The following is a 12,064-nucleotide window of genomic DNA, read 5'->3' on the forward strand; positions in this document are numbered from 1 at the left end:
GGGGCAGGAAGCGCGCCCGGCGCGGGGCAGCGTTCCTGCGGGCGGGGCGAAGAGCGCCAGGTGGCGGGCCGAGCGCGGCGCGGCCCGGGCTGGCGCCGGCACCGCCTGAGGGCAGGAGCTCGCCGGAGGCGGGGGACCGAGGCGGGCCTGGCCTTTCCTCTGCAAGAGGGGGTGCGGCGGCAGGGGACTGCTGGCCGTACCGCCGGGTGCTGCAGGGCCCGATCGTTGCATGACCAAAACGCCCCTTTTCTGCAGGGCAAACACAGCGCAGTTCATTTCATTTCCGATTCGTTCAGAGCTGCCTGGCATCTGAACAGCGTAGTGACTTGAAGAATCAGTTACCAATATTCGAGTGAGCGGAGGTTATCTTTATTGGGCAGCGCTGGGTGCATGGGGGATCGCTCCACCAAAATCATGCACACCGAGAGAACCTTTCAGCCCACTCTTTATACAAGTCACTCATGCCTATTCATTAACTTTCCGGGAACTCATTAACATATCTCACACCTGGACAATTAGCACATTCCATTCAAGGACCTAGTATATCTTCAAGTTAACAACATTAACATATCTTGTGCCTGGACAATGTCCTTGAGGAGTTGTCTCTATGCAGACTCTATTCCTTAGTGGTCATGTTTAAAGTCTCCATCTTCGCCATGTTGCATGTACAACAGGAATCTAAGACCAAACGTCCCTTCTAAAGATAACCAACCCAAGGACTTAGCAGTCTGTGCATCCGTCATGTGGCAATAAGGGTCCTTGGACATCTCCCGACTTTTAACTAAACATCGGTGCGTCATCCTTTAGATAAGTGGTACAGCATTCACTATTCAGTAGAAACGCTTTATTTTTAGAGGTAAACCCCGAGATTTGAAAGAGGAGATGTACGAGTTGAAGGAAGAGTCAGCCAGCATCACATAGTGCAGGTAATCCTTTCTGCATAAACAGATACATTACGTTTATTCTGATTATTTTTTGGCTTTTTTGTCTGCCACATCTGACAGTTTCGTTTAACTAAAAAAATATATAAGAAGCTTCTCTGTTACTTTCCAGTTCTCATTTTAGTCAAAACACAGTGTGAACTAAATGGTAAGTAAAAACAGCTACGTGGCAAAAAAAATGTATCCCTTTGCTTCTCTATAGGAGTATGAACTTTAGGAATCTGACTCAACTACATTACAGAATTGCTTAAATAAACACCGAGGTAAGGTATAAAAAATACAGTTGAACATCTCATTCCAGCAGGTCATTTAGAAAAATGTACCAGTAAGCTGAAAGAGTATTTCTTGAGGATTTTTTCACTTTTGTTATTGCTTTGGTTCCTATAATCACTCAGTGTATATTTACTTTCAGTGCTAGTAGTGTCATTCTGGATAGTCCTCACCAGCCTCAGCAGTTGATGGCTTACTTCAGGAGCCAATTCAGTACTGCAGGAGGACTGTGTGGAATAAAGATGCAGTAAGATTGCAGTAATTTAATATTTTATATCTGTACTCGAAAAATGAATGGTGTAAGCAAGAGAGAGACGACTACTATTTCCCCCTAGGCTGGTTGAGTCAGTGTGCGGCTCTGTCAGTCCCTGCGGCCATGCCATGGCTGCAAACCCTCTGGGTACCTGGCCTGATGGACTGCCTTCAGTGAGAGAGGGGAGGCACAAAATGGAGGGGGCAGCCTCCGATCAGGGAGAGAAGGCACAATATAGTGGAGATGACCTGCTATGATGGAAGGGAGGCACAAAATGGAGAAGACTGCTTCGTGTCAGGGAGTTGAGGCACAAAATGGTGACGATAGCCTCCTATGAAGGAAGGGAGGCACAAAATGGCGGAAGCAGCCTCCCATGAAGGAGAGGAGGCACAAAATGGAGGGGGCTCCTTCTTGTGAGAGACGGCAGGCACAGAATGGAGGGGGCTGCTTCTTGTGAGAGGGAGGAGGCACAAAATGGTGGAAATGGCCTCCTATAAGGCAGGGGAGGCACAAAATGGCAGGGGCTGCTTCTTCTGAGGGAGGGGAGGCACAAAATGGTGGAGATGGCCTCCTATGAGGGAGCTGAGGCACAAAATGGTGAAGGATGCTTCTTGTGAGAAAGAGGAGGCACAAAATGGTGGCAACGGCCACCTATGAAGCAGGGGAGGCACAAAATGGTGGGGACTGCTTCCTGTGAGGGAGAGGAGACACAAAATGCTGGAGATGGGCTGCTATGAGGGTGGGGAGGCACAAAATGCAGAGGGCAGCCCTCTGTGAGGGAGAAGAGGTGGCCTCCTGTGAGAGAGGGGAGGCACAAAATGGGGGGGCTGCTTCTTGTCAGGGAGGGGAGGCACAAAATGGTGGGGGCTGCTTCTTCTGAGGGAGGGGAGGCACAGAATGGTGGAAATGGCCTCCTATGAGGCATGGGAGGCACAAAATGGAGGAGACTGATTCTTGTGTGGGAGGGGAGGCACAAAATGGTGGAAATGGCCTCCTATGAGGCACGGGAGGCACAAAATGGAGGGAGCAGCCTCCTGTGAGGGAGAGGAGTCACAAAATGGTGGGGGCTGCTTCTTCTGAGTGAGGGGAGGCACAAAATGGCAGGGGCTGCTTCTTGTGAGGCAGAGACACAAAATTGAGGGAGCCACCTTTTGGGAAGGAGGTGAGGTACAAAATGGTGGACATAGCTGCCTGTAACGGAGGGGAAAAATAAAAAGGTGGCAACGGCCTCCTGTGAGGGAGGAGAGGCACCAAATGGCAGGGGCTGCTTCTTTTGAGGGAGGTGAGGCACAAAATGGTGGGGATGGCCTCCTGTGAGGGAGCAGAGGCACAAAATGGAAGGAGTAGCCTCCTGTGTGGGAGGGGAGGCACAAAATGGTGAAGATGGCAGCCTGGGAGGGAGAGGAAGCACAAAATGGGGGAGGGCAGCCTTCTGTGTGGTAGGAGGCTGCCTCCTGTGTGGGAGGGAAGGCACAAAATGGTGGTGATGGCCTTCTGTGAGGGTGGGGAGGCACACAATGGAGGGAGCTGCTTGTTGTGAGGGAGGGGAGGCACAAACTGGAGGGAGGTAATGCTTGTGGGGCACAAAATGGAGGTTCTGGCTGGCTGTGAAGTCTGGTGAGCCATGTGGGCAGCCATGTTGAAACCCTGTCTGGCAGTTTGATTTGGAGTTTGAATATGTGAATTCGTGTGAACGTGGAATGTTTGTGCAGAGCTCATCACCATATCTGGGTGTGATCTTTCCTGCCTGAACGCATGGTGTTGAACCCAAACCTCTGAAGAGCTGCACAGCTCCTCACGTGTGGACTGCACAGTAGGAGCAACACAGCAGGCTGTACCACAGCAGCAGACAGAGCATTTCTAGTCAGTGCCAGCCAGGTCTCAAACAGCTGTAGGAAATATTTCCAAAGCTGCAGAGAGAATCTGATTTATAATTTAATGTAGGTGTTTTCAGAGAGGTCACAGCGGAAGGTGACTCCTGCCTTTTGCCAGGACAAGAAAGCAGGATGGGGCAAGCCCCTGCAGTGCTTAGCTCCATGGGGTTTTCCTGAGCAGAGGCTGAGTAACTATCAGGCCAAATGTGTCGGGATGAGGCATCCAAATACAGTAATTCTTGCTTCCTATGCAACAGCTGAGTTAAAATTCATCAGTGTGCACAGATCAGCCCTTTAGAGTTAAAAGTCTGTCCCTTTGAAGGCTGCAACCCAGATGAAACAATTTCTGGAAACATCTGGTGAGGATTGAATGTATCGAATAAAAATGGCAAAGTCCCTCTTCTTGCTTGTGCTGTACTATGAGGGTAGGGGGTGATCAGGACTGCAGGCCAGAGGGGAAGTTTAATTTCTTTATACTACTCACTTAAAGCAAAACATAGAAATTCTTAAAACTGGTGGTATTTATGGTCAAATTAATTAATTTCTTACCTAAGGAATTATAAAACTGCAGTGACTGGATTTGGTTTGTGTTGGGTTAAACCTTTAGGTATGTGTTTGTTCAGGACACGGACATCCTGCTCTGTGACTAGGATGCCTATTTACTGCTGTAATACAAATACTGTTGCAAGGGATATATTGTGGTGGCATGTATGGTTGGACAGTAAACACTTAACTGTAATTGGTGATTGCTAAGGAAGGTGTTCCTGTGCCAGATTTTCCCTAGGAAGGGAATTAATGTATATGTAGTGATTGCTAAAATATAATTCTGCTCAATGCAACTTCATCTGTAGCTTGACATCCTTTTTTTGTGGAGGTATTTATGAGAATCTACAAAGAATATGTGATAACAGATTCAATTAAATTATTACGTTTCTAGTGTACAGGGCAGGAAGAAACTTCATTTGTGGTTCCAATTTCATCCCATCCTCTTAATTGTATGTGCAGTAACACCACACCTTGACATTTGCAAAGTGGCATCAGATCACCCCTGAGTTTGAAATGTGATTCCTAGCCCATGATTACGTAAAATTAAACTGCTGCATAAGTACATTGGGAATTTGACAGGACAACCCTTGCTTCAAGAGACAAATGATTAACAACTTTATGAGTGCTTTCCAATTTATTAAAAAAAATTACATAGGAGTAAGAAATGGTATCGTGTGGTCATACATTTTGGTTCGTTGAGCCTGTTTCTAGGTACTATTTTGAGCATTTCCGTCAGCTTAGAGTGGCAGACTTAACAAAAAAGTATAGTATAAATCATTCTGGGTGTTAGAGCTGGCAGCTCTAAATAAATACAGCTGACAGCTCAAATAGCTGTTCCATTGACAGTATGTGGTCTAAATGTGTTAACAAATGTGTAGACTCAGCAGTTTGGGATTAGTTTAGCAAATAAATTACAAAATAGCGCTGTGATCCAGCAAAAAGTACAATGCTTGTGTATCCCTGGCCTGCACGCTTTGTTAATACTGTAACAGGCCTTTGTAGCTCTATGTGAAAATACAACACTGCAGCTAGATGCAGGGGTCCTGTTAAGAGTATCATTCATCTCCCTCGAATTTCTTCTTAGTATGATGTCAAGGAATATGAGCAACTGTCTGTGTATCGTGGTGAGTAGAGATGGGTTAGTAATGGATGTATTTGCTTTGCAGGATCAGAGATTTCATAAAAGAAGGTAGCAACTGTACACTAGCTCTGTTTATGATTAAGGATGCAAAGTTACTGAAGAGCAATAAAACCGGACTTTCATGCAAAACTTGAGACATTTAAATGCTTTGATTTGTATAATGTGTTTAGCAGGAATGCCTAGTGTTGTTACTAGCCAAGAACACATTTCATTTTTTGTGAATGTCCTGTGACATTCATATTATGCTTTGAGAATCTCCATGGGTCTGATCCTCAGCTTGTGTACATCTGAGTAACTCTGTTTAAGTTGCTGATACTCTAGTGATTTATGCCACGTGAGCATATTTCATAACGCTAAGAAATATTGTTAAAATTCAGTCAGTTTGTATTATTTTTGCACAATAAAAGGAAAAATGTGATGACCATATTAAATTCTCATGTGCACTGAGTATACCAGCTAGAAACAACTTGTACGCCAAATTAAGCTACTAGAAAACATTTTGAAATGGGACAAAAATTCTGTTTTCAATCATCAACTGTTAAGAATTGTGGATTTATATATATATATATATGTTATTTTTCAAAGCAGTAGATGTTCCTTGGCTGGCTCTCCAGTACTTGGCTCCCAGAAGTGTAGATGGCTGCAGAGAAGTTGTAGAGGTGAGTACTCAGGGATGAATCATTATAGATTTTGCAGCTGTCTAGAGTGTCTTGGAGGATGGCACTCCATGAACTTTTCTCCACACTGAGTAAAGGAGAATTTTAATTTATTTAACTGCTTTTGCTTCAGTGATGAACATGCTTGAAGCCAACAGGAATTTTTCAATTACTGTTTTGTTAGGTTTGCAAAATACAGGTTGGGAGAGAGAAAAGGGCCTAGCATATCTGAACATTAGCTACATGGACTCTGTCTTTGTTGCTCTGAAAGATAATATAGCCCTTCTTGCAAGTGCATTCAGATTCTTTATAATCTTTTCCCCAGAAACAGCTGGTTATCTCATAAGCAGTGCATCTCTGGTTTTGGGTTGGTTGTTTTTTTTCTGCACAATTACCAGTATTTACCAAGACTTTTGAAAAGAAAAAAATGCAGTTAAATTTGAATGTAGTCATTTGCAGCAAAGGAAGAAATGCATTGAAACTGCGGTAACTAAAACCATTCACTTTGCTTAACAGGCTTCTGTTGTGTTCTACTGACTCCTACAAGCTGCGTGTGTATGAACTACAATATATAGCACTTGTTAATGTTGAAATCAAGTGAATATATAAATATTCCTTCAGAGGATCTGAACGTATTTCTTTTCTAATGACTGAATTGTTTGTTCATAAGAAGACGTTTCTTCAGCATCCCCACAGATGGATGCCTTTGTGAAGGACATTTTTAATATGGCAGACATAGCCCAGAAATACTGGGTAGAGTACACCGGAGCTTTCTCAGCATGCATTTCCTCAAATTCTTCCTCCACATTTTTAGTCCTCTGTATTGAGAAAACTAGAAAATACCACCAAGAAAGTATCTTTTGCTTCCCCTCTGCTTTTTAAAGCCTCACAGTTATCTGAAATGTAAGTTCACATAGACTTCCCTTTTAATCCTTTCTGCAGGAAAGCATGTGTTTTTTACTTTCGTGTTCTCTTAATTGGCTACTGTAAAATAAGCAGTGTGAAGATGCAACAATCTCATGCAGATACACATATGACTGCTTTTCACTTGGAAGTTAGTGAGAAGTTTTATCCTCACTTACCTCACAACTGTATCTGAGCTCCTAGTCTTTGACAAAGACCTGAGTGTTTTGAGAACTTCAAGCTTAATCCAGAAGGCCTATTGTAAACAGAACTCCCACTGATTTCAAAAGATGTTCCATATATGAAGATCTGATAAGATCAAGATCATGGAAGGATTAACACTTTTAGTTGAAAAATTCATGTTTCAGTGTAGCAGTCAGAAAACCAGACACAAGCTACATTATATAATTAATTTTTATTGGATATTTTTAAGGGAATTGTCTGCTAAAGTAGAGTTTAGAACATGGTAAATGGTCCACACAATGAAAAAAATCAGTCAGTGTTTCATTATGTTGCTAAGGCAATGAACAGATACTGTCAAGATAAATAAGGGGCTCCTGATTTTCAAGGTTTTGGAGTGTCTCTTGCAGATTCATCTCAATTCTATCTTGTTTGGTCCTTTTGAACCTCTAAGACTGCACCATTTCCTGGAATTCTGTGGAAGATAGGAGAATATTTACAAAAGAAATATTAAAATGAAAGGATTAGGAGTTAAAGATTAGTGGTTTGTCAAGACATTTAGAATATGAGTGAACAGAAAACAGTTACCTGATAGATGACTATAGGGCAAGAAACATGTATGGAAGAGAGATTGCCTAGGCTTCGTCTTCTAAACAACAGATGGAAAGGCAGTGGTTTGCTGATATTTATGAGGAATAATAAAATATTCAGGGTAGTTTTAGCCTTTTTTCTGCATAATAATGATCTTAGCAAAAATAATGGAATGGTTAATACGGAATTTGAGTAAGAAGTAGTTAGGAGCTGAAGTAAAAGAGTTAGAAATGAGTCCATGTGTCTTATTAGCTGTTGGTAATGCTTCAGCAGTTGAGAAGTGTTTATTTAGAGCTCAGTCTGAAGCCATAAACATTGTGCAGTTCTATGTGTATGATAGTGAAGTATTGTGTTGTACAAGAAGACATTGTTTGGAAGAGCTTTTAAATATTTGGCTTCTGTGAGTTAGAGTATCTGATCAGTCCCGTCCCTGAATGACTGTGTCAGTATATAGATTGCTTCATAAATCATGTCTGTTTATTCTGGCACATTTCCTAAGGAACTGGATTTAATTCCTTTCAAAGAAAGAAACAGAAGAGTTCTGTCTTCCTAAGTGCAGTGAGCTAGGGAATCTGCACACCAGCACATTCCCTGCATGCTATTCCCTAAGCCCCTTTCATGCTTGTCTAGGCAGCTTGCTTCTCTCATGGGGTGAATTGCCATTGGCTGCAATGCTTTTGTCTGAGTGCGTGCTTCCTGTTCAAAATGGGACACAGAAATATGGAATTACGAGATCAGGAGGTTTCTGCACTGAGCAGCCATTAAATCACACCGGTATTTCCACAGGGTGAGTGCAATATGCTGCTTCCTAAAACAGCTGCTTCTTCCTATCTGGTCCTTAACCTGCCACTGAAGATAAATAGCATCCATCCCCATGTGGAGAGCCTGTTGTGGGATCTTCTGTCGGGGTAGTGACACTTGATCATTCTGTTCTCCTTATTATGCAAAACAGATACTGAGCTACATGCTGCTAGCTCTTGCATATTGTGAATTATTTCACTGACTAGTGGAATTTCTGTTGGGAAATAACTGCTGTAAATGACCCAACATATATGCTGTTGATTCTCCTGTGCAGAGCTGGTTCTTTTGTCTTTGATTTTACATTTGTGTATTACAAGTGATGCTAGTGCTGCCTTAAATCAGAGCAAGTGGGAGGAGAAATAAGGGGCAGTCCCTTTCAAAACAATTGGAAATCTATGAGTGGCAATGGGAAAGTTCCTTAGAGCAGCTTAGATGGGTTTTTTTGACTTGCTTATGCAAAAGAGTTGCAGAGATGAACCTGTAAGATCGGGGACTGATTCTGCCCTTAAACAGGTTGCTACTGCAAGGGTTTCAGTAAAATTGCTGGAGGTGCACTAATGTACGTACCATTGACATAAAAGAGAATCATGAATCATTACAACACATCCTGAGAAGTCTTATTCTATCTATAAATAAGTTAATACCTTCAGCCCCAATTTTACCATCCCCATCATGATCTGCAGCTGCCAAGAAGGTCTTGGTTTCTGAGGTGGTTAACACTCTGGCTCCACACTCAAACCTCTGAAGGAAATACCTAGGAAGAAAACAACTTTGATTATGATTTTCACAGAATATTATTCTTTTATGCTGTCTGTATAATAAAACTGATAGCTATCTATAAATAAATAATTTAAGATAAATCTTAGCCATAAACTTTTCTGCTTTTTAAACCTAGCCCTGATACAATTGATTCTGCCCACTAACAAAATCCAGCCCTGGGCATTATTTTTTATATGCGGAGCATTAAATGGAGGTGTTTATTAATTTGTTTTTCTCTGTCAGGATTGTCTACTTAAATATACCTTTCACAATCTGCTGAAGGTTTTATCAACTTTTAGCATAACTTGTGCTCTCATTTACAGAACAGTTACAGAAAGAAAAAAGTGCTGATTTTGCATAGCCTCTAAATAGTTAACAAAATCCTTACTTGAGCTCATCTTCCTCAATAAAGCCACTTTGATCATTGTCGAGAATCCGGAAGATCTCCTTGATTTGGCTGCTACTCTTTTTAGACATCCCACTGATCTGAAAGAATTTTTTGGGACTAAAGGAATCTGGAGCTGAAAATAAATTAATAAATAAATTAACCCCAGACCATTGCATTCACTGTTCCTAAATGGTCTGAGGATACTGCTTTGTTACATTTTAATTGTTCTAAACATGAACGATAGATAAAGGCTGCAGAGAATGAATTTTGCCACACTGCATCATACCCTCCTAAACATTAAAAAAAAATAAATCACCTGGGCATAAATTACAAGCTGACATTATAAACTGATCATGAACAAATATACTGTGACAGCTAAATAGAGAGACTACAGAAATCTGTTTACAGTATGCACTTGTTCAGTATTCCTTTGGGACTGAATTAAACTTGCCATGTTTATAGATTCTTAGAGTTTTAATTGTTTTCTCACCTTGGCAGTCCCGCAGAGCAGCAGCAATATCAGAAGGGCTTAGATAGTCTGTAAGGCTCATTTTAAACCTGTGCAAAATAGTATATTGCAAACAGATTTGTGAAATGCAAATGTGTTTCAAAGAATACTATATGGATAACAAGACTTCTAAAGGTAGAGGAATCTAATTGATTAAACCAACATCGCTGCTATTCCTAAACAAATTAGAAGGTCTAGTACATTACCTCCTTAAAAACAGCAGTGCTGAAATAATACTTTTTAATTACATGGATTATGTAAATGATATTGTGAGTCCATGATCAATTTTTTATCATTTACCTGCATCCTATTTAAGTACAGCACATTTTTAAACTCGTTAATGTAATCGTTAATCTAATAACTAGTTTAGCTGGAAGGCATAGCATCTGGCAATACAAATAGAAGTATATGCAGTAGAAAAAAGAAAGTCAGGAAGGTTTGCTTCTGTTTTCTCCCCCAACAGCTCTGAAGAATAAAAAGAAAACTGATACTTATCTATGTAAGATCCATCCGTATATAATACCAGCAATTAAAATAAGAATCTTAGAACAATGGTGTTCTAAGCTCTGCACAGCTGCTCACCTTTATAGTTTTCTCAGCTAGGTAAAGGAAAAATAGCTGAGGAGATTCCAGGTAAAATAGTAATGTTGGCTCTGGGTTGCCACTCTGTCTTATAAAGGATTCAAAAGGTGACAATAACCACTACTTAGGTTACTGTTTCATGGATCAAATGTTTGCTTTGAGACCTAGCTCAAATTTCTTCCTCAACTAATTAAACTTTTCTTTCTATTTTTATCCTAAGATAATATGGACAAGAAGAACAGTCTTTCTAATAAATCTACTTGTGCTTAATTAAGTACAACTCTGCCATTAAAACATAGCCTTTCGATCTCCAAGTATGCTTAAGATTTTCAGTTAACCTCTGGACCTTAAAGTCACTCATTGGAAGGTGACTCCAGCAGTCAAATCCTTATAAAAAGAAACTAGGTTGGTTACCCTAAGTCTGTTGATCCTTCGGAATGTAGAAAGGAAGTTGGAGATGAAAGATCAGAGGTGACGATGTGCCATTCTGACAAAGATAACTTGTCACTAGGATAGGGGAAAGCATGCTATGGTTTGGGCTGATCTTTGTACGATAAGCTTCATTTCGTATTTCCTGACCATTTTCTAAATTATAGTGCTGTCCCTAAGCAAGGGTAGAACAGAAACTAAGGCCTTCAGCAACAGCAAAACTCTGAAACTAGATAAAGCTGAATAAGGTAATCTTCTTGTCTGTATTCCTTGTAAGATTATGTATAATCAGATGGCCTACTTAATAATTTATTTTGAATATTTTAAATTACATGAAATCAATAATAGACTTACTACTTGAAGTTACAGGAATCAGACTGTGCTAGTGTGGAGATAAAGTTATATACATTTTACGGCACACACTCACAATCTATTTCCTTATTATGAAATTAAAATTGTAGCTGTAAATAAGTGGGGGGTTATTATATGTTTCAAGAGCATTATTTTGGGGGAAAAAAACCCTTAAGAAATTTGCTTCTCAGACAAAAATCTATTTCCATCTTTAAGGGGGTTTATGTGGACAGAATTCTAGAATGAAGACCAATAAAAAACACATGTATTTTGGTTAGAGTTTATTGTACAACAGTCTATTATGGTGTTAAGTAATGTTCTCCTAATATATGAGAATTGTTTTATTTCTTAATGAACAGAAGTAACATGGTATGCTGAACAAGTAATATTATTTACAGTAGCAAAAGTTACAAATTATGCTGTGGAGTAGAGTAGTAATACCTCTAAGCCTTGGTGTAAGCTCATGAACTACAGTGAGTTTACTCCTGATTGGTTTAATAACAGTGAAAAAAGTATCAAACACCGCAGTTCCATAGCACCTGTTTGTCTGAATTTGTATAGAGAAATACAAAGTATAATTAACATGAGAAAGCAGAATAATTCAGTGATACGTTTACCTTTTTTGCCATCTCTTTTTGTATGCAAAAGAAGGTGGCATAAGTCACAAATAACCGTTAATCCCAAATATCAGCTGTCTAGTAATGAAATAATGTTCTCTTTACTCTTTCAGTAGGAAAACTGTTTATAGTAATGTGAAAGAACACTTTCCTGTTAAACCTAAGAACTGTGGGCTGTTGTAAATTACTATTGTCTGATTAAAACAAATTGAACAATGCTGATTTGTACAAGTTGAGATCTGATCTCAGGTTTTGTGGTGTTCTTTCTGTTTAT

At 40.5% G+C, this 12,064-nt stretch overlaps 1 protein-coding gene across 1 annotated transcript; it reads right to left on the reverse strand.

The window, feature by feature from the left end:
* Positions 1 to 6,991: 6,991 nt before the first annotated feature.
* On the reverse strand, positions 6,992 to 10,500 carry LOC130148226 (parvalbumin, thymic CPV3). Its single transcript, XM_056336578.1, has 5 exons — positions 10,394 to 10,500; positions 9,794 to 9,861; positions 9,304 to 9,436; positions 8,801 to 8,910; positions 6,992 to 7,239 (listed from the first exon to the last, which is right to left on the reverse strand). The coding sequence occupies exons 2-5, from the start codon at positions 9,852 to 9,854 to the stop codon at positions 7,214 to 7,216; spliced, it is 330 nt and encodes a 109-aa protein (XP_056192553.1). The 5' UTR covers positions 9,855 to 9,861; positions 10,394 to 10,500; the 3' UTR covers positions 6,992 to 7,213.
* Between the last annotated feature and the right edge of the window lie 1,564 nt (positions 10,501 to 12,064).

Source organism: Falco biarmicus, chromosome 4 (genome assembly GCF_023638135.1).
Source record: "Falco biarmicus isolate bFalBia1 chromosome 4, bFalBia1.pri, whole genome shotgun sequence".
NCBI classification, from domain to species: Eukaryota; Metazoa; Chordata; class Aves; order Falconiformes; family Falconidae; genus Falco; species Falco biarmicus.

Coding starts and splice junctions, on each gene's coding strand:
- LOC130148226 (XM_056336578.1), bottom strand. CDS start 9,854: ATGAGCCTTACAGACTATCTAAGCCCTTCTGATATTGCTGCTGCTCTG. Junction 9,437..9,793: donor TGCTCTGCGGGACTGCCAAG/GTGAGAAAACAA, acceptor ATTTATTTTCAG/CTCCAGATTCCTTTAGTCCC. Junction 8,911..9,303: donor ATTGAGGAAGATGAGCTCAA/GTAAGGATTTTG, acceptor TTTTCTTCCTAG/GTATTTCCTTCAGAGGTTTG.